Raw genomic sequence first — 20,165 nt, forward strand, 5'->3', positions numbered from 1 at the left:
TTTTATTCTCGTATACTTTGCACACAGAAAAGATGAAAAGGATTCAGAAACCATATCATACAATTGCTGTTTCTCCCAGTTTCCTATTCCCCAGATGCCAAAAAATGTTTCCATTCATACGCATTAGGTTTTTCTTCTTCATTGCTCCTAAGTTGGAGCAACACACTTCTTGACCAGATACTTAATAACAATGGGTGTGCTAATGGTACAAATCAGTTTGGTCTTATTTGGAAATAATCCTGTACTAGTTAAAATTTGTACTGGGCAGTTTCACATCACCTGTGGTGCCTGGGGTTCTTATTACATCGAAGAGTGTCTGATAGAAAACTTAGGACAGTGTATTCCAATGCGTCTGTTTATATGGCATAAGCCTCTGTGAGATAGAGTCAGAATCCACTTTGGAACAATGCGTCACCATCTCTTTACTTGTTAGAAGATAATAAAGTATGAACATAAGAAAGCTGAAAACACAGTTCCCTTTAAGGACGTAGTATCCCCTAAGAATAAATGCCTTATAGATGCATATGCAATGCATCGTGACTGAAATGGCTTCCTTTTTTGTTGTTTCTATTTGTTTTGTTTTGAGGCAGGGTCTCACTATGTAACCATGGCTGGCCTATAACTCACTTTTGTAGACCAGGCTGGCCTCAAATTTGCAGAGACCTGCCTGTCTCTGCCTCCAGAGTGCTGGGATTAAAGACGTGCGCCACCACGTCTGTCTTCATTTCTATTTCTGTGCTTCAAGAGGAAAATATACAGAAGAAGGGGTTCTGGGCATAAAGCAAAAGCTTATCTTTACCAATGTCACCTGTAATTCTTAAAAAGATATCCTCACACACCTCTGCACTTGGGCAAGGCAAATATCTCTAGTAGTCTGAGGCCTGTAATCTCTCCTACACCCAAAACTTCCCCCTGGCCCACCTTTCTCATGCTTCGCAATAAGGCCTTCACTAAACTCCACAGCCAAGTTGGAGACTGTCCCATCTTCCTTGGCTTCTCCTGGTGTGTGGTTATTTCAGTGCAGGGTAAGCCCCAAGAGGCTTTCCACCCTCATAAACTCTGTGACAGAACTGGTTGTGTCTATATTTTCCACATTAAATCTCCAGACAAATATATTGTCTGACACCAAATCATGTGTTTATTTAATGAATCAGTTAAGTGGAAAATGTTAAAAGTAATATGTCAGGCTACCAAAGACAAGCTTCAAGAATTATAATCCATAAATACGGCTGATGTTTCTGTGTAAATATTAAACTGAACCTTTGGGGAATGGTAATTATGCTTAAAGTAGTATTGGTGGAATTAACGTTCGAGTAGCATCCCAAACAAGGATATCTTGAAACCTTTAGCAAATGTCAGTTCGGTTACTTGAAACCAGTACTAGTTGTTCCCTTGCCAGTACTAAGTTGTCTTGACTGAAGAAGCTAGGAACAAAGGGTAACTTGGGTTTGCCTGAGAGTGTGCAGTGAATGATTAGGCCTCTGGGTGTCGCTGTTGACTACACAAGAAGAAGAGGAGCCTCTGAAGCGGTGTCCACCATTTCCCTGCTGTAAAGCTACACCAAGAACAGTCAGAGAAGACAGAAGCGGCCTCACCACATCATCGGGCAACTCGGTGGTGTGTGAATTAAGTCCATGAAAGATTTAACTACTTGAGAGGGTAAGGCTTTAATCCATCGTGGGAATCAGAGGGGAGGAAAAAAACAGAAAAGGAAATGATCCGTCTGGGACAAGGAACCGCAGGAGCTTTGTTGTGCGCGCTCCTGGGAACGCTGTGCGCGGCTGGTTTCAGGCAGATCCGCTACTCGGTGCCGGAGGAACTGGACAAAGGCTCCTTCGTGGGCAACATCTCCAAGGACCTAGGGCTGGAGCCCCGAGAGCTGGCGGAGCGCGGGGTCCGCATCATCTCCAGAGGTAAATCTCAGCTTTTCTCTCTGGACCCGCGAAGCGGCAGCTTGGTCACCAGGGGCAGGATAGACCGGGAAGAGCTGTGTGCTCAGAGCGCGCCCTGTCTCGTCAGCTTTAACATCCTTGTGGAGGATAAGCTGAAAATATTTGAGGTAGAAGTTGACATTAGCGATATTAATGATAATGCTCCTAGTTTTCCAACGGAGGAATTGGAAATAAAAATTGGTGAACTAACAGTTCCTGGAACCCGATTCCCACTTAAAACTGCATTTGACCCGGATGTGGGCATGAACGCCCTGCAGAACTATAAGCTCAATTCCAATGACTATTTCTCCTTGGCTGTGAACAGCGTCATCGATGACGCCAAGTACCCAGAGCTAGTGCTGGAGCGAGCCCTGGATCGTGAGAAAAAGGCAGTCCATCAGCTTGATCTCATTGCCTCTGATGGCGGAGACCCTGTGCACACCAGCAAGTTGTGCATCCAGGTGATAGTCTCGGATGCAAATGACAACCCACCTGTGTTTACCAAGCCAGAGTACCATGTCAGTGTTTTGGAAAATGTGCCAGTGGGCACCCGGCTGATCACAGTGAACGCCACTGATCCTGATGAGGGATTCAATGCTCAAGTGTCCTATATTCTGGATAAAATGCCTGGGAAAATTGCTCAGGTTTTCCATCTCAACTCAGTGACCGGAGATATATCAATATTAAAAAGTCTTGATTATGAGGACGCTGTGTTCTATGAAATCAAAATTGAAGCACAAGACGGACCAGGTCTTTTTTCAAGAGCCAAGGTTCTTGTAACGGTTCTGGATGTGAATGACAACGCCCCGGAAGTCTCAGTCACTTCCCTCACAGGCTCGGTCCCAGAGGAGGCTCCCGCTGGAAGAGAAATCGCACTTATCAATGTACACGACCGAGATTCTGGCCAGAACGGGCAAGTCACAGTTTTTGTCCTAGGAAATCTGCCCTTTACTCTAGAAAAATCAATAGACCAATACTACCGATTAGTGACAGCCAGATCTTTGGATCATGAGGAGGTGTCCCAATATAATATCAGTCTAAGAGCCACGGATGGGGGAAGTCCACCATTGTCTACAGAAACTCATATCACTCTGCATGTGTCAGACATCAACGACAACCCTCCTACATTCACGCACGCCTCCTATTCAGCCTATATCCCAGAAAACAATGCTAGGGGAGCCTCCATCTTCTCTGTTACAGCACAGGACCCAGACACTGACAAGAATGCACAAGTCACTTACTCACTGGCTGAGGACACACTTCAGGGGCTGCCACTGTCATCCTACATCTCCATCAACTCCAACACTGGTGTCCTGTATGCTCTTTGCTCCTTTGACTATGAGCAGTTTAGAGACCTGCAATTACAAATAACAGCTAGAGACAGTGGGACCCCTCCACTGAGCAGCAACACAACACTGAACCTATTTGTGCTGGACCAGAATGACAACACACCTGAGATCCTGTATCCGACCCTCCCAGTAGACGGTTCCACAGGGGTTGAGTTGGCACCCCGCTCTGCAGATCCTGGATACCTGGTGACCAAAGTGGTGGCAGTAGACAAAGACTCAGGACAGAACGCCTGGCTGTCCTACCGCCTGCTCAAGGCCAGTGAGCCAGGGCTCTTCTCAGTAGGGCTGCACACAGGAGAGGTACGCACTGCTCGGGCCCTGCTGGACAGAGATGCTCTCAAGCAGAGCCTGGTGGTGGCCGTGCAGGACCACGGCCAGCCTCCTCTCTCCGCCACTGTCACGCTCACCATAGCAGTGGCTGACAGCATTCCTGACATCCTGGGGGACCTGGAAAGCATCCATACCCCTGCTAACCCCCAAAATTCAGACCTGACACTCTACCTGGTGGTGGCAGTGGCTGTGGTCTCCTGCATCTTCCTGGCCTTTGTCATTGTGCTGCTGGCCCTTAGGCTTCGACGTTGGTACTCATCACGCCTACAGGCTTCAGGAAATGGATTGGCTGGCATACCAGCCTCTCACTTTGTGGGTCTAGATGGGGTGCAAGCTTTCCTGCAGACCTACTCCCAGGAAGTTTCACTTACCGCAGGCTCTCGGAAGAGTCACCTGATCTTCCCACAACCCAACTACGCAGACACGCTCATCAGCCAGGAGAGCTGTGGGAAAAGCGAGCCTCTTATAATACCTCAAGATTTACTTGAAACGAAAGAAGACCCCACGCTGCCTCAGGTAAGTCTATTTCTTTGAGTGTTACGAAGTTATGCCAGTGTGGTTCCTATAAGACCTTAATACACATTTATTTGAGAAGTAAAACAACAATGTAATTGTACATTCTGTTTTCTCTACCCGTGTCTCACTTTCCTATGAGTGAACTGTACTTTCTGGCTTCATTATGGCTGAGTGGGCCCAGATAGCTAGATCTGACCAATATTCCACTTCTGGAGAAAACACTGGTTGTCATTATGAGAATTCCAGCTCTTCCCCTTAACCTTTGGAGACCGTGGTTGCTCCTTCCACCTATGTCCTTCAGTACCTGTAATGAGAGAAGAGCCGTGTAGTTGACCGTAGTGGTCCATACAGCTGTGATAAATGGGCCTTTCACAATTTTGTTCTCATTGTTCGGGTGCTGGGGTAGATCCCAGGGTCTTGGCACATATTGAACATCTGTTAGACCACTGAGTACTGTACCTTGGCCTGCCTTTCCGGTTATAAACCCGTGTGATTTGAACGTTGTCACTTCTGCCCACTAGCCTATCCTGACTGACACAAACAAGTGAGGGAAGGAGGGAAACACAAAGTATTTTATGCTCTAATAAATTTTTGTCTGAACCTTGCCAAGTCACACCACAGTCTTTTCATCATAAGGACATAATAATCATAGGTTAGGAAGTGAAGAAAACAGGTATGGCAGGACACTTGCGCCTGTAGCTACCTCGGAAACTATGGAGGTGGGACTCACTCAAGCCTAGAGTTTAAGACTAACCTAGGCAACATGGCAAAAAGAAAAGCGGAGGTTTGTCAAATGACTAAATGCCTGGTGACCAAAATGCATGTGTGTTCATCTGAAGGTAGCAAGTTCATTCACCTAACCATTATGAGCCATGGGCTGGTATTTGTCACTCTTTCATAAAGGTCATTTGAACCAGTGATGTAGCTGTATCACTCCTGAATATGCACCCAAGGGACTGTAAGTGGCATATCACAGAGATACTTGCACCTCAGTGTTCACTACAGCACTGTCCGCAATGGCTAAGTAACCTAGGTGTGTCCATCAATAGAGAAATGAATAAAGAAAAGGTGATGTATAGGTATTTATACAATGGAATTTTTCACCCATAAAGAAAAATGAACCTTTGCCATTTGCAAGAAAATGAATGCAACTGTAGTCAATTAAGCTGCCTGAAATAATATTAAGAAAGTTAAGTCAATCTCAAAAATACCATGTCTTCTCTCATTTATGAACTCTTAAGTTTTATACAGATACATAAAATTGTGTGTGTGTGTGTGTGTGTGTGTGTGTGTGTGTGTGTGTGTGTGCTAGGGAAAAGGGAGGGGCTAAGAGGAGGGGAGGTGGGAGAAAAAGGAGACTATGGGGGATACAGAGCCATATGCACATTATACAATATATACTTGTATAAAAATGTCCTTGTGAAACCCAGTTTCATATGCAATAAGTATATGCCAACACAAAAATATTTCAAAATACAAGGAAAATATTTCTCAGTCTCTGCAAGATATCCCCAGAGCATGTATTAGAGCAATGAAATAGAAATCCTGAATGTGTTCTAGAACATCTTTGGGCATATATTGTGGGCTCATTCTCAAGCCTATGAAATTGTTTTTACTCCTGTAGCTACAAAAGAGGGTTGTCCAAAAATGAGCCAAAATGTATTTCCTTGCATCTCAAAGGGACAGATTTCTCCCTCACTATGTTAGAAAACCTAGCGTGGAGATCTGTAAGTCAACAGAGCCTGAAGAAACTGTGTGTAAGCATGTAGGACTATCTTCTCAGTCAAGATCCAGCTATGTGATGGAATCTTGTGAACGGCATGAAAGAGAGAAAACAAGAGAAAGGATGCCTCAGGGAAATTGTAATGGATTCTACTAAAGATAACTGAGCACTTTAGAATAGTACAGTTAAATAACTGGGCTGACAACTGACAGGTCATTTCTGCTGCTGTTAGAAAATACTTGAGACTTGGACACTTATCTTTAAAATAAATGTTTATATATCTGATTGTCTGAAGGTAGGAAGTCCAATAACATGGCGTTCTCATCTTCTTGGAGCTTTCCCCTTCAGGGCCATCACACGTCAGGGGAACATCACCTGACAAGAGCCAAGCAAGTGTGTCAGAGACTGTTTTTACAGCAAAGACACATATATGATACCCCGGTAACCATTCATCGATTCACTGATGAAGACAAAGCCCTCCTGGCTCAATCATTTCCTAAAAGATCCTGCCTCCAGATACTGTCAAACCGTGGGTTGGGATTGAGATTCTAACACATTACATTTAAGAGCTGCATTTAGCTACTGGAAACCAGTTTAGACTTTGGTAGCATATAAGAAACAAAGAGATTTGCCTCTTTGAGCTATGGAGGTCCAGGATTAGGTTCTAAAATGGAGTGAGATGGCTAAGGGGAAAGGTGCTTGCCGCCAAGGCTGACAACCTGAGTTCCATCCCTGACACCTACATCACGGATGGAGAAAACCAACTCTAGTGTATTGTTCTCTGACCTCCTCATGAGTGCACATGTATTTATACATACACCTAAACACACCAATACATAAATGTAATAAACTGTAAATAATAAAGTGTTTCAAGACTGTCTGTCAGTGTCTCACCAAGACTTACTGGTGATCAATTACTTTATAAATTAATATCATTAAACTGGTTGAAGTTAAAAACTTGGCTTATAGAGTTACATATTTAGAAAAAATTGTTTCATAAAAACAAATATGACTAACACAAGATTCACCATAATAAAAGCCCAAATGCTACATTGGTACGTTTAATAAGCTATCAGGCTACGCTGTATTTAACTGAAAATAGGATGCTTTAAGAAAATCTATGCATTAAAATATCTCTGTAGATGCCATTCCTATCTTTTGCAAGACTATCTTTGAAAAGTTTTACCAAGTTGATAAAATACACAGAAATTAAAACACTAAATACAGAATTTACTTCAATAGATATGTAAAATGTAAGGATCATAATCCACTGAATACTAAGACTGAAAATCCACTTGCTACTTGGGATATGACAGTCGGGCTTGAGTTTCTAATTGCCATACATGAAGACATTGATGGCATTTGTTTCCAAAACTGGAAAAAAAGAAAAACGTGCGCCTTGTGAATTGGGAAGGATAATATATAATGATGAAAACATTCATGAAATGATAATAAGCAAAATAAAATATCTAAACCAAAGGGGAAAAATGTGAATACCTTTGCTGTAAATTAAAGTCAAAACAAAAGCTTTGATAAATAGCTGCACGATACGCAGTTTTACAAGACAACCATTAGGCGACGCTGTTGACCAAAGGGAACAGCAGGGTTCTCCGTTCCGCAGGGTCCAGCGAGGGTTTGCTTGCTTTTTCCAGCACCCATGAGAACATCCGTCCGGTTCCTGTGCCCTCTTCAAGCGCCGGGCAAATCCTGCCCTCAAATCACAAACATCTAGGGCACTAGCTGTCTTTTTGAAATCCCAGAGAAACCTCGAAAAGAAGCTACCTGGCAAGCTCAGAACGGCAGAGCAACCCCAGCGGCTTTGGAACGATGGAAAATCAGGTATTGCTTCACTTCCTGGTGCCTTTGTTCTGCGGCGCCCTCTCCCAGCCCATCCACTACTCCATTCCGGAGGAGCTAGCCAAGGGCTCTCTAGTGGGGAGTCTCGCCAAGGATCTGGGACTCAGTATCCAAGAATTGCCAGCTCGAAAACTGAGAGTTAGTGCAGAGGATTATTTCAGCGTTAGTGCAGAGAGTGGGGATTTGTTAGTGAGCGGCAGGATAGACAGAGAAAAGATTTGTGGGAGGAAATCTGAGTGTGCACTGGAATTTGAATCTGTTACTGAAAACCCGATGAACATTTTCCACGTAACGGTTGCCATCCAAGACATTAACGATAATGCACCACATTTCTTTGGGAAAAGCATTGAATTGGAGATCTGTGAGTCAGCCTTAGCAGGGGCAAAATTCCCTCTGGACTCTGCGCGAGATGCAGATGTGGGAAGCAACTCCCTGAAGATGTACACTGTCAGCCCCAATCCACACTTCTCCTTGTCAACGAAGGAAAGTCCTGATGGAAGTAAATACCCAGAACTGCTGCTGGAAACCCCTCTGGACAGGGAGCATCAGAGCTCCCATCACTTAATACTGACCGCCATGGATGGTGGAGACCCGCCCCTAAGCAGCACCACCCAGGTCTGGATCAAAGTCACCGACGCCAATGACAATGCTCCAGTGTTCAGCCAGGACACTTACAAAGTTAGCCTTCGTGAAAACATACCCCCAGGAACGTTAGTGCTGCAAGTGACAGCTTCTGATCAGGATGAGAGTATTCACGGAGAGATCACCTATGCCTTCCTTAATGCCCCAGCAAGTACTAACCTTGTCTTCAATCTCAATCCAAATACTGGAGCTATCACAACTAATGGTACATTGGATTTTGAAGAAAAGAATAGATACACATTGGGTGTAGAAGCCAAGGACGGAGGGGTGCACACGGCTCACTGTAATGTTCAGATCGAAATTCTTGATGACAACGACAATGCCCCAGAGGTGACATTCATGTCCTTTTCTAACCAAGTTCCAGAGGATTCAGTCCTTGGAACAGTAATCGCCCTCATTAAAGTTCGAGACAAAGATTCTGGACAAAATGGTTTGGTGGCATGCCATATTCAGGAAGAACTTCCCTTCAAATTACAACCCACCTCCAAGAATTATTACAAGTTAGTGATTGACAAGGCCCTAAACCGAGAACAGACCCCAGAGTACAACGTCACTATCACAGCTACTGACAGTGGCAAGCCCTCGCTTTCCTCCAAGACATGTGTTACTGTACACATCACAGATATCAACGACAATGCACCGGTTTTTCACCAGGCCTCCTACTTGGTCCACGTGGCTGAGAACAACCCACCTGGAGCCTCTATTGCTCAAGTCAGCGCCTCAGATCCGGATTTGGGATCCAATGGCCTCATTTCCTACTCCATCATAGCCAGCGACCTAGAGCCAAGGGCACTATCGTCCTTCGTGTCCGTGAACCAGGACAGTGGAGTGGTGTTCGCGCAGCGCGCCTTCGACCACGAGCAGCTGCGTTCCTTCCAGCTGACACTGCAGGCGCGGGACCACGGATCGCCCACACTCAGTGCCAATGTGAGCATGCGCGTGTTGGTGGGTGACCGCAACGACAACGCACCACGCGTGCTGTATCCCACACTTGAGCCCGACGGCTCTGCGCTCTTCGACATGGTGCCGCGCGCTGCCGAGCCCGGATACCTGGTCACCAAGGTGGTGGCTGTGGACGCAGACTCCGGACACAATGCCTGGCTGTCTTACCACGTGCTGCAGGCCAGCGATCCCGGGCTCTTCAGCCTGGGACTGCGCACAGGCGAGGTGCGCACAGCGCGTGCCCTGGGAGACAGGGACTCAGCGCGGCAGCGCCTTCTGGTCGCTGTGCGTGATGGTGGACAGCCACCGCTCTCCGCTACAGCCACGCTGCACCTCATCTTCGCTGACAGCCTGCAGGAGGTCCTGCCAGACCTCAGCGATGACCCTCTACCATCTGACCCTCAGAGTGAGCTTCAGTTTTACCTGGTGGTGGCCTTGGCCCTGATCTCAGTGCTCTTCCTCCTGGCGGTGATTCTGGCTATTGCCCTGCGTCTGAGACACTCCTCCAGATCAGCTGCCTGGGGCTGCTTTCAGCCTGGCCTCAGCCTGAAGTCTCAACCTGTGGTTCCTCCCAACTACAATGAGGGGACATTACCCTATTCCTATAATCTCTGCGTTGCTTCACATTCTACGACTATGGCAGGGTTTAATTTTCACCACGTGGCACCAGAGGTTGCTCCCCCTCAGGATCTCCTGTGCGATGATCCTTCTGTGGTTGTATGTGGCAATAATGAAGATCCCCAAGTCTCGGACGACTCTGCTTTCCAGGTAAGTTTCTACAGAGCAACTTAAATGTTATTTGCTGTATTTACTTCTCAATCGTGCACAAACCTGTCAATTCCGAACATGTTTTCATAGTTTGGGGGATATTTAGTGGAAGACGTGTCGTAGGTGCGTAAAGATTGGCTGTTGGTTGCTCAGTCATCTTGGAAATGACCTGATTACCAGTTTCAGTCTTTACTGTTGGTGTTTCTGTGTGGCTAGCAAATCTTGCCGGAGACTATTTCCTACAAGTCAACACTCAATAATATTAGTGCCCTTTCTTACTTAATTCAGGAGACTGAATTTTAAAATAATCTTTAATTCTTTATAAGCACATTGATATGTCTTTCTGCCTAAAGTTTATGGTCAATTACCTTTCTTGCTTGAACAACTTTTGTTTGTTTGTTTGTTTGTTTGTTTGTTTTGAGACAGGCTCTTTCTGTGTAGCCTTGGCTCTCCTGGAACTCAATCTGTAGACCAGGCTAAGCATCAAACTTACCACAGAGCTGTGCCTGCCTCTGCCTCCAAGTGCAGGGATTAAAGGCACTGCCAACCCCCCCCCCTGCTTTATAACCTTTTATTGCAACACATCCAGTGAACAAGGCCCTCCAAAAAGTAGGCCTGTTAGCACTTATCTGCCTTACCACGAGTACCTAAGATTACCAGGTTTTATATTTGAATCACTAATTTTGGGTCAATATTATTCTCATTTATTTCACTCAAGTTTCTCTTCTTCATGGTTTTTTGGGGAGGCAAGGCACACATGTGCCATGGGGAGCATGTGGAGGTTAAAGGACAATATGGGCATTCGTTCTCTACTTTCAAGCATGGAACCCCCCAGGAGCAAACTCCTCCAATTCTCAGACTTGCTGAAAAAGCATTTACCACCCAGTCCATCTTGTCTACCCCTCCATGGGTCTTTGACAGTTCCTTAATCATTTGTGTTTTGTGCTTTCTAATTCATCATCATTATAGTAAGGACTGTGATGGTCGTTTTATTTATAAGCCATTTTATATCTTTCCCATTATTTTAGTATAGATTTCTGTGAGTTAGATCTACAGCGTTTTGATATTTTTGTGCATATTGTCAGTTATTTTCAACACACATCATTTTAATCCCCTGACTTCTGAGCACTTAATGTATCTTTGAATGATTGTGAAAAACACATCTAACTTACTTTCTCAAAGATTAATGTTTTAATTCTGCATAATTAATATAGGCTTTCATGACTCCTTAAAAGTTTAGTCATTTCCATGTGTTAACTGTTACAGAGGAATAGTTTAAAGAGCCTTGACTTCTTGACTTGTCTCAGATAATGCAAGAAAGCTGTGAACCATGTGATGAAGGTGATGCTTCCTTGGCTAGCAACACAGTCCCTTTTCCTGGCTACTGCTGAGATCCATGGTAAAGCAATTTAACACAGTGGTTAAAAAAATAGATTGATGACGATAAAATGAGACCACTGGGTGTGTCTCATTTGAGAGAAACTCCTGACATAGCTCTGGCTGTCCTCGAACCCACAGAGATTCACCTGCCTCTGCCTCTTGAGTACTGAAGTCAAAGGTGTGTGCCACCACACCTGGTCTGAAATATCCTAGCATCTCTTCAGCTTAACTTCCTTGCCTTGGTGATGTCGTTTAATTTAATATTTGTTTGCCCATTATTTGAATTTGATTTGCATTGGTAATTAACTCATTAAACACTGACACACATTTTAGTCTATGAAAGTTGCTGTTGTAAAGCCTGAGGACACATTCTGAATCTGGTGACAGTGACATGGCATATAGCCTACAATGTCCTGTGTACCGAACTATTTTACTCCACACCTAGATTTTTGCCCCTCTACTCATTTGCACACTGGTAAGAGTTTCTCTTGAGCAGCTGGAATCTTTTCTGCAATGGAACTCAACAATTATCCAAGATTTCCAAAGGGCAAACTCATGAGAAAACTTGCTTCTACAAAAATAGGTTGTAACTAGAGCTGCCCCTCCAGGCTCCATGGACCACTCCAGCCCTCCCTTTTCTCCACTCTTCATATCGATCCCTGTTCCTGCGAGGAATGGCTGTGTCCCTCATTCAGTACAAAGCACTGGAAATGATGTCAGGAGATGAGCAATGCAACAACTGAAAAGAGGTAGAAAACAATACTTTCCACCATATTATTTCTCAGACGAATTGACATAGTTTGATGTAGAAGAGGCTTTAGGTAATTCCAGGATTTTTGTTGCAAATGAAACAACACAGTTTTGACCTTTATTCTCCTTTAGAGAAGTGGGTTTAGAATGTCTGTTGTTAAGTTTTATCAAAAATTTTGTTGCAATAACAACTTAGTGCTCTGGGTGTCGCTGTTCACCACTCAGGGGTGAAAATCAGGTATTTAGTAAGACCAGGATTTCCGGAGCACAAAGGACTGGTGATGATCTTAAACAAGGCAGCAATCTGGACTCCAGGAGCACCAGCGTCCAACAGTACAAGAACAGTATCTTGAAACCCAAAGATTGTGGGGTTCATCAGGCCTGCACAGACTGAACGCCCAAGCTCAGGACCCTCTGCGGCAGGACTGCAATGGCGGCTCCTTACAAATCAGACCGCAGGGGACTAATCTGGATCTGCATTTTCCTTGGATCCCTATGCGACATCCGCGCGGAACAGATCCGGTACTCTGTGCCGGAGGAGCTGGAAAGGGGCTCTGTGGTGGGTAATCTCGCCGCGGACCTGGGGCTGGAGCCTGGAAAACTGGCAGAACGCGGAGTCCGCATCGTCTCCAGAGGTAAGACCCAGCTCTTTGCTCTGAACCCGCGAAGCGGCAGTTTGGTGACAGCAGGGAGGGTCGACAGAGAAGGGCTCTGTGACAGATCCCCAAAGTGTACCGCAAATCTGGAGATTCTCCTAGAGGATAAAGTGAGGATTCTAGCCATAGAAGTGGAGATTATCGATGTTAATGATAATGCCCCCAGCTTTGGAGCACAGCAGAGAGAAATAAAAGTCGCTGAAAGTGAAAATCCTGGGACAAGATTTCCTCTTCCTGAAGCCTTTGATCTGGACATAGGGGTGAACGCCTTGCAGGGTTACCAGCTCAGCTCCAATGATCACTTCTCCCTGGATGTGCAAAGTGGACCGGATGGGATTAAGTATCCAGAGCTAGTGCTGGAAAATGCCTTAGACCGCGAGGAAGAAGCCGTTCATCACCTGGTTCTCACCGCCTTCGACGGAGGCGACCCGGTTCGCTCTGGTACTGCCACAATTCAAGTAACACTCGTGGACACCAACGACAATGCTCCTGTATTCACTCAGCCAGAGTACCACATTAGTGTGAAAGAGAATTTGCCTGTAGGCACCCGGCTGCTTACCATAAAAGCCACTGACCCGGATGAAGGAGTCAACGGAGAAGTGACGTATTCTTTCCGGAACGTAAGAGAGAAAATCTCCCAGCTCTTCCAGCTGAATTCTCTGACTGGGGACATTACAGTGTTGGGGGAACTGGATTATGAAGACTCTGGATTCTACGATGTTGACGTAGAAGCCCATGATGGGCCTGGTCTTCGAGCCAGAAGTAAGGTACTGGTGACAGTTCTGGATGTAAATGACAATGCCCCGGAAGTCACAGTCACCTCTCTCACCAGCTCTATCCAGGAAGCTTCTTCCCCAGGCACAGTGATTGCACTCTTCAACGTGCACGACAGCGACTCTGGAGAGAACGGCCTTGTCACTTGTTCTATTCCAGATAATCTTCCATTCAGACTGGAAAAGACCTATGGAAATTATCATCGGTTGTTGATACACAGGACTCTGGACAGGGAAGAAGTCTCTGACTATAACATTACAATAACTGCCACCGACCAGGGAACTCCACCTCTGTCTACAGAGACTTATATCTCATTGCAGGTGGTAGATATTAATGACAACCCGCCGACCTTCACCCATGCCTCCTATTCTGCTTACATTCCAGAAAACAACCCTAGAGGAGCTTCCATCTTATCCATAACAGCCCAGGACCCAGACAGTGGTGAGAATGCCCAGGTTATCTATTCTCTGTCAGAGGACACTATCCAGGGGGCACCTATGTCCTCCTACGTCTCCATAAACTCCAATACCGGTGTCCTTTATGCACTGCGTTCCTTTGATTATGAGCAGTTTCAAGACTTGAAGTTACTGGTGACAGCCAGGGACAGTGGGACTCCTCCACTCAGCAGCAACGTGTCCCTGAGCTTGTCTGTGCTGGACCAGAACGATAACACCCCTGAGATCCTGTATCCCACCATCCCCACTGATGGTTCTACTGGTGTGGAGCTGACACCTCGTTCTGCAGATCCTGGATACCTGGTGACCAAGGTGGTGGCCGTAGACAAAGACTCAGGACAGAACGCCTGGCTGTCCTACCGCCTGCTCAAGGCCAGCGAGCCAGGGCTCTTCTCAGTGGGGCTGCACACAGGTGAGGTACGCACTGCTCGGGCCCTGCTGGACAGAGATGCTCTCAAGCAGAGCCTGGTGGTGACCGTGCAGGACCATGGCCAGCCCCCTCTCTCCGCCACTGTCACACTCACCATAGCTGTGTCAGACAACATTCCAGACATCCTGGCTGATCTGGTCAACATTAACGCCCCCATTGACCAGGAGGATTCAGACATCACATTGTACCTGGTGGTAGCTGTGGCTGCGGTCTCTTGTGTCTTCTTAGCCTTTGTCATTGTGCTGCTGATACACAGGCTCCGTCGCTGGCACTCAACTCGCCTGCTTCAGGCTGCAGGTAATGGGTTGTCATCCTTGCCTGCCTCACATTTTGTGGGTGTGGATGGTGTACACGCTTTCCTACAGACCTATTCTCATGAGGTCTCACTCACAGCAGACTCTGGGAAGAGTCACCTGATCTTCCCACAGCCCAACTACGCAGACACACTCATCAGCCAGGAGAGCTGTGGGAAGAGTGATCCTCTCCTGGTATCTCAAGACTTGCTTGAAATAAAAGGAGACTCCAGTCTGCAGGTGAGTGACTCACTCCTGTAATGGATCTTACCTCATTAAAGCACAGACATGAAGGTTTGTAAAATGCTTCCAGTTGTATGTGTGTTGTGTCAAGAATATGCATTTCTTTAGTAATAGCCCCTTGCTTTAAAAAGAATAATTAATGATCATCACTATTCTCTCCTTCCACTATGAGAATCCAAGGGATCAAATTCAGGAGGCAGGTGTAGTGGCCAATGGTTTATGCCACTGAGGCATTTTACCACCCCTAACCTGAATTTTTTTAAGTTACCTTCATTACATTAGACTATTCTTTGCTTGGAGTTTACTTCTCTGTCCTTGAAAGGGTTTTTTTTTCATTATAATTTTACAATGACAATTTATATGTAGTGAAAAACATTTAAGCTTTAGCTATAACATTAACTTCTCCATGGAATGGTATACTCCCAATAATTTTCTATGCAAGGTCTGACTATCTAGCTTAGACTGGCCTTTAACTCTGTATGTAGCCTACCCAAGATGGCCTGCAGCTTGCAATTGTCTTTAAGAGCTGAATTACAGGTGTGTGCCACTATGCCCAGCTCAAACATTTTATTGTTGCTGATACAAAGTATACCAGAGTATCTGATACCTTTGTTACAACTTGGTTATTACCCCAAAAATGCCTATTTTATTTCACTCATATAAATAAGTTATAGTAATTTTCATAATTTCTAAATTCCCCATTATGACATCACCATTGAGTCCCAACAAAACAGAATTTCCTTAAATCTCCCTGGCTTTCATCAGGTAAGCCTCTTACAATGGTTGACTGACAATAATAACAGTCTAGAATCCAAGTCAGTTGACCTCATTCCCGTCTGTCAAAATCTCTGCAAATTATTCTTGGAAGGTTTACCACTATGTGACCTGGGATTAGACAAAGTATCCTCTGACGTGACATAAAGCATGTTGTGTCATATGCAACACTTTTATTTCCTGAGCCTCCATATAGTTCTAAGTAAGTTAATCCAGAATTAATGAAAAGTTATACACAATGCACGGGGTTTCTGAAAGTGGCCATTGTATCAAGATGGTGGGATGTGACTCGGCATGAAAGGAGAGTTGATTCTATGTGGCTTTGTATTAGTGTGAAGCTGTGTACAACACACAGAGTAGGTAGGAATAAGACATGGTAACAGGCTGATCCTGGGCAAGGAAAGAGATAATAAATGAATTCTGGGAGAGTCTATCTGATGATACATTATTCCAAACACTGAGGTGACAAAATATAACTCCGGCGTGTTCAGTTGGCCTAAACTTTGGTAAAACACACTCAGATATCGGCATTAAGAATATATTCTGCCTGAGTGATATATGTCAATGATTTGGAGAACAGTAAATAATAACTTGCTATCACAAGTTACTGGGTTTTTTAAATAATGCTATTTATTTAAATAATAATTTTCTGACACGAGGTACTATTTGTCCATATGGTAGGCCACTGCATGAGAAATAACTGCAGAGATTTATGTATTGGTGTGAAATGAAATAGTTTAATGAGAGCCCAGAGAAGAAGTGCGCATTTGGGTGTGTGCACTGAGAAGTGCACATTTGGGTGTGTGCACTGAGTGAAAGAAGGGAGGTGCAGAAGCTTATGGTGCGATGCTTCTGTTTGATTACAAGGAGGGGTGGGACAATATTTGTTTAAATGTGGGACACACTACCGAAAACATACACAAGAAACCTAGAACTCATTCCACTTGAGAGAAATGTGCTACATGATTTATGGGTGATTATGAGGTGATCATATATGTAACTTCTTAATTTGGAACAATTTCAATATATTACCATTTTAAAATAAATAAATCATCATAAATTTAAAAGCAAAAACAACAAAAAACCAACCAACCAAACCAAAAACAGAAAAACTTTTCAAACCTTTGCTAGACTTCGTTGCAATTTCTGAGAAAACCTCTGAGCGTCGCTGTAGGTCAAAAGAAGAGCTAGACCATTTCCCAGACGCGTTAGGAAACTGGGAGAGTAACTTCCTGTACAAACCAACCGTAGAGGAGAGCCAGTACGCATCTAGATACAGCAAACATCAGCAAGAAAAGTGGCCCTAGGAGGATTTGGCCACCCTCACCAACAAAGGAGCAGAGCGGCGGCGCGAGCCAGGAGGATGAGGAGGGGCTCTGGGAGCGGTCCGGCCTGGTGGCTGCAGGTACTGTCGCCTTTCCTGTTGCTTTTGTTCCACGGAGCTCTCGCGGATCAGATCCGCTACTCCATTCCCGAGGAGCTGGCCAAGAACTCGATAGTAGGAAACCTCGCAAGGGATCTGGGGCTCAGTGTCCAGAATCTGCCCACCCGGAAGCTAAGGGTCAGCGCAGAGAAGGATTATTTTACTGTAAATCCAGAGAGTGGGGACTTACTTGTGGGTGACAGAATAGACAGAGAGCAGGTTTGCGGGAAGCAGCCTCAGTGTGTTTTGGAGTTCGATATTGTCGCTGAGAAGCCCTTAAATATTTTCCACGTAGCTGTAATTCTTCAGGATGTGAACGACAACGCTCCTCTATTCAAACAGAGTGAGGTTGATTTAAACATTGGAGAGTCCACCAGACCAGGTAAAGCATTTCCATTGGATCCAGCCCTCGATTTAGATGCTGGTTCTAATTCTCTGCAAAAATACTATCTCACTGACAATGAATACTTTGAAGTCACGGAGAAAGAGACCCCAGATGGACGTAAATATCCTGAGTTGATTCTAAAACGTTTTCTGGACAGAGAAGAGCATAATTTTCACCAACTGGTCCTCACGGCTGTGGATGGGGGAGATCCTCCCCGAAGTGGCACCACCCAGATCCGAATCCAAGTCACAGACATCAATGATAACCCGCCAATGTTCAGCCAGGATGTGTTCAGTGTCACCCTTCGGGAGGATGTACCACCAGGCTTCTCCGTGCTTCAGGTGACAGCCACCGACCAGGACGAGGGTGTCAATGCAGAAATCACCTACGCTTTTCACAATGTGGATGAACAAGTGGAACGGATTTTTAACTTAGACAAGAGAACAGGAGAAATCACGACAAAGGATAATTTGGATTTCGAGACAGCTAAGAGTTACACCCTGAATGTAGAAGCAAAAGATCCCGGAGACCTAGCATCCCATTGTAGTATCCAAGTGAAAATTCTGGATGAGAATGATTGTGTACCGGAAGTAATTGTGACGTCAGTATTTACCCCCCTACCAGAAGATTCTCCACTAGGAACAGTCATCGCCTTGATAAAAACCAGAGACAGAGACTCTGGAGAAAATGGAGACGTCTACTGCCATGTGTTGGGAAATGAAGGGTTTGTATTGAAATCTTCTTCGAAGAATTATTACAAACTAGTGACAGACAGAACTCTAGACCGGGAGGCGATACCGGAATACAACGTCACCATTGTAGCTGCCGATAGGGGTAAGCCCCCGCTCTCCTCTAACGTAATCATCACTCTCCATATCTCAGATGTCAACGACAATGCACCGGTTTTTCACCAGGCCTCCTACTTGGTCCATGTGGCTGAGAACAACCCACCTGGAACCTCCATTGCTCAAGTCAGTGCTTCTGACCCGGATTTGGGATCCAATGGCCTCATTTCCTACTCCATCATAGCCAGCGACCTAGAGCCAAGGGCACTATCGTCCTTCGTGTCCGTGAACCAGGACAGTGGAGTGGTGTTCGCGCAGCGCGCCTTCGACCACGAGCAGCTGCGCTCCTTCCAGCTGACACTACAGGCGCGGGACCACGGATCGCCCACACTCAGTGCCAATGTGAGCATGCGTGTGCTGGTGGGCGACCGCAACGACAACGCGCCACGCGTGCTGTATCCCACACTTGAGCCCGACGGCTCTGCGCTCTTCGACATGGTGCCGCGCGCTGCCGAGCCCGGATACCTGGTCACCAAGGTGGTGGCTGTGGATGCAGACTCCGGACACAATGCCTGGCTATCTTACCACGTGCTGCAGGCCAGCGATCCCGGGCTCTTCAGCCTGGGACTGCGCACAGGCGAGGTGCGCACAGCGCGTGCCCTGGGAGACAGGGACTCAGCGCGGCAGCGCCTTCTGGTCGCTGTGCGTGATGGTGGACAGCCACCGCTCTCCGCTACAGCCACGCTGCACCTCATCTTCGCTGACAGCCTGCAGGAGGTCCTGCCAGACCTCAGCGATGACCCTCTACCATCTGACCCTCAGAGTGAGCTTCAGTTTTACCTGGTGGTGGCCTTGGCCCTGATCTCAGTACTCTTCCTCCTGTCGGTGATTCTGGCTATTGCCCTGCGTCTGAGACACTCCTCCAGATCAGCTGCCTGGGGCTGCTTTCAACCTGGCCTCAGCTCTAACCTTGCGACTGGAGTTCTCCCCAATTACAATGAGGGGACTTTACCTTATTCCTACAATGTGTGTATTGCCTCACAGTCAGCTAAGACAGAGTTTAATTTTCTCAATGTGACTCCGGAAGTTGCTCCTCAGGACCTCCTCTGCGGCGACGACTCTTGGGTACCAGGTACTCTTGGAGACACTGACGTTCCGTTTGTCTCGGATTCTATCTCAAAGGTGAGCTTCAATTTAATTTGGTTTTCTACTTAGGGTTTCAATGTTTCTTAATAAATCACTAAGTTGGTTTGGTGGTTTCATTGCATATTTCACTGTCTTATAAGTCAGTCTTGAACAGTGTTCTGCCTTAAGTATGTTAGCCTTATCCAACCACGTCTTACAGAAGGGTTTCTGTCTCAGATGTGAGGTTTATTTGTCCATAATTAAAAGTGTCCATAGCATGCGATGCTTGTTTTTCTTCACCCTTACAATCCTCTGCAGCCCACAAAGCTCAGTCCTGTTGGAAACTTAAGAGATTCTTCTCCTGTCAGGTCTCTACTCAAGTTTCTGTTCTACTTCCTCTTAAACTCAGTGATTCAGTGTAAACACGGTCCTCGTCTTACTTGTTTGTGAAAATTGGCTAGGGAAGAAACACATCACTCAAGGTTATAACTGGTTATCAACAAAGCATCACGGGTAGGGCATTATTCGACTGACTTGTTGATAGACATTGTGAGGTTCTTTCAAGCAGAATGCCTTAGGGTTCCTAGAAACTTTTTCTAATTTTGGTTTTCATTTTGTGTGTATGGTGTTTTGC

The 20,165-nt window shown here is 45.7% G+C and overlaps 9 protein-coding genes across 9 annotated transcripts in view; all 9 read left to right on the plus strand.

Moving 5' to 3' along the window:
- Gm37013 (predicted gene, 37013) overlaps positions 1–20,165 on the plus strand; it is an 889,226-nt gene that overhangs the window by 720,134 nt on the left and 148,927 nt on the right. The window lies entirely within an intron of this gene.
- Gm38666 (predicted gene, 38666) overlaps positions 1–20,165 on the plus strand; it is an 874,243-nt gene that overhangs the window by 705,151 nt on the left and 148,927 nt on the right. The gene's annotated exons all lie outside the window — the stretch shown is intronic.
- Positions 1–20,165, plus strand: part of Gm38667 (predicted gene, 38667) — an 868,072-nt gene that overhangs the window by 698,980 nt on the left and 148,927 nt on the right. The window lies entirely within an intron of this gene.
- Positions 1–20,165, plus strand: part of Pcdhga1 (protocadherin gamma subfamily A, 1) — a 180,096-nt gene that overhangs the window by 11,007 nt on the left and 148,924 nt on the right. The window lies entirely within an intron of this gene.
- Positions 1–20,165, plus strand: part of Pcdhga2 (protocadherin gamma subfamily A, 2) — a 172,944-nt gene that overhangs the window by 3,855 nt on the left and 148,924 nt on the right. The window lies entirely within an intron of this gene.
- Positions 1,554–20,165, plus strand: part of Pcdhga3 (protocadherin gamma subfamily A, 3) — a 167,539-nt gene continuing 148,927 nt past the window's right edge. The window contains exon 1 of the mRNA NM_033586.2: positions 1,554–4,126. Coding sequence (NP_291064.1) covers positions 1,715–4,126 — 2,412 coding nt within the window. The 5' untranslated portion in view covers positions 1,554–1,714. The remainder of the gene's footprint in view (positions 4,127–20,165) is intronic.
- Positions 7,491–20,165, plus strand: part of Pcdhgb1 (protocadherin gamma subfamily B, 1) — a 161,599-nt gene continuing 148,924 nt past the window's right edge. The window contains exon 1 of the mRNA NM_033574.4: positions 7,491–10,058. Within this exon, the coding sequence (NP_291052.3) occupies positions 7,677–10,058 (2,382 nt within the window). The 5' untranslated portion in view covers positions 7,491–7,676. The remainder of the gene's footprint in view (positions 10,059–20,165) is intronic.
- Pcdhga4 (protocadherin gamma subfamily A, 4) overlaps positions 12,456–20,165 on the plus strand; it is a 156,634-nt gene continuing 148,924 nt past the window's right edge. The window contains exon 1 of the mRNA NM_033587.4: positions 12,456–15,036. Within this exon, the coding sequence (NP_291065.3) occupies positions 12,619–15,036 (2,418 nt within the window). The 5' untranslated portion in view covers positions 12,456–12,618. The remainder of the gene's footprint in view (positions 15,037–20,165) is intronic.
- Pcdhgb2 (protocadherin gamma subfamily B, 2) overlaps positions 17,078–20,165 on the plus strand; it is a 152,014-nt gene continuing 148,926 nt past the window's right edge. The window contains exon 1 of the mRNA NM_033575.4: positions 17,078–19,588. Within this exon, the coding sequence (NP_291053.1) occupies positions 17,177–19,588 (2,412 nt within the window). The 5' untranslated portion in view covers positions 17,078–17,176. The remainder of the gene's footprint in view (positions 19,589–20,165) is intronic.

Source organism: Mus musculus, chromosome 18, assembly GCF_000001635.26.
Source record: "Mus musculus strain C57BL/6J chromosome 18, GRCm38.p6 C57BL/6J".
Lineage (NCBI taxonomy): Eukaryota > Metazoa > Chordata > Mammalia > Rodentia > Muridae > Mus > Mus musculus.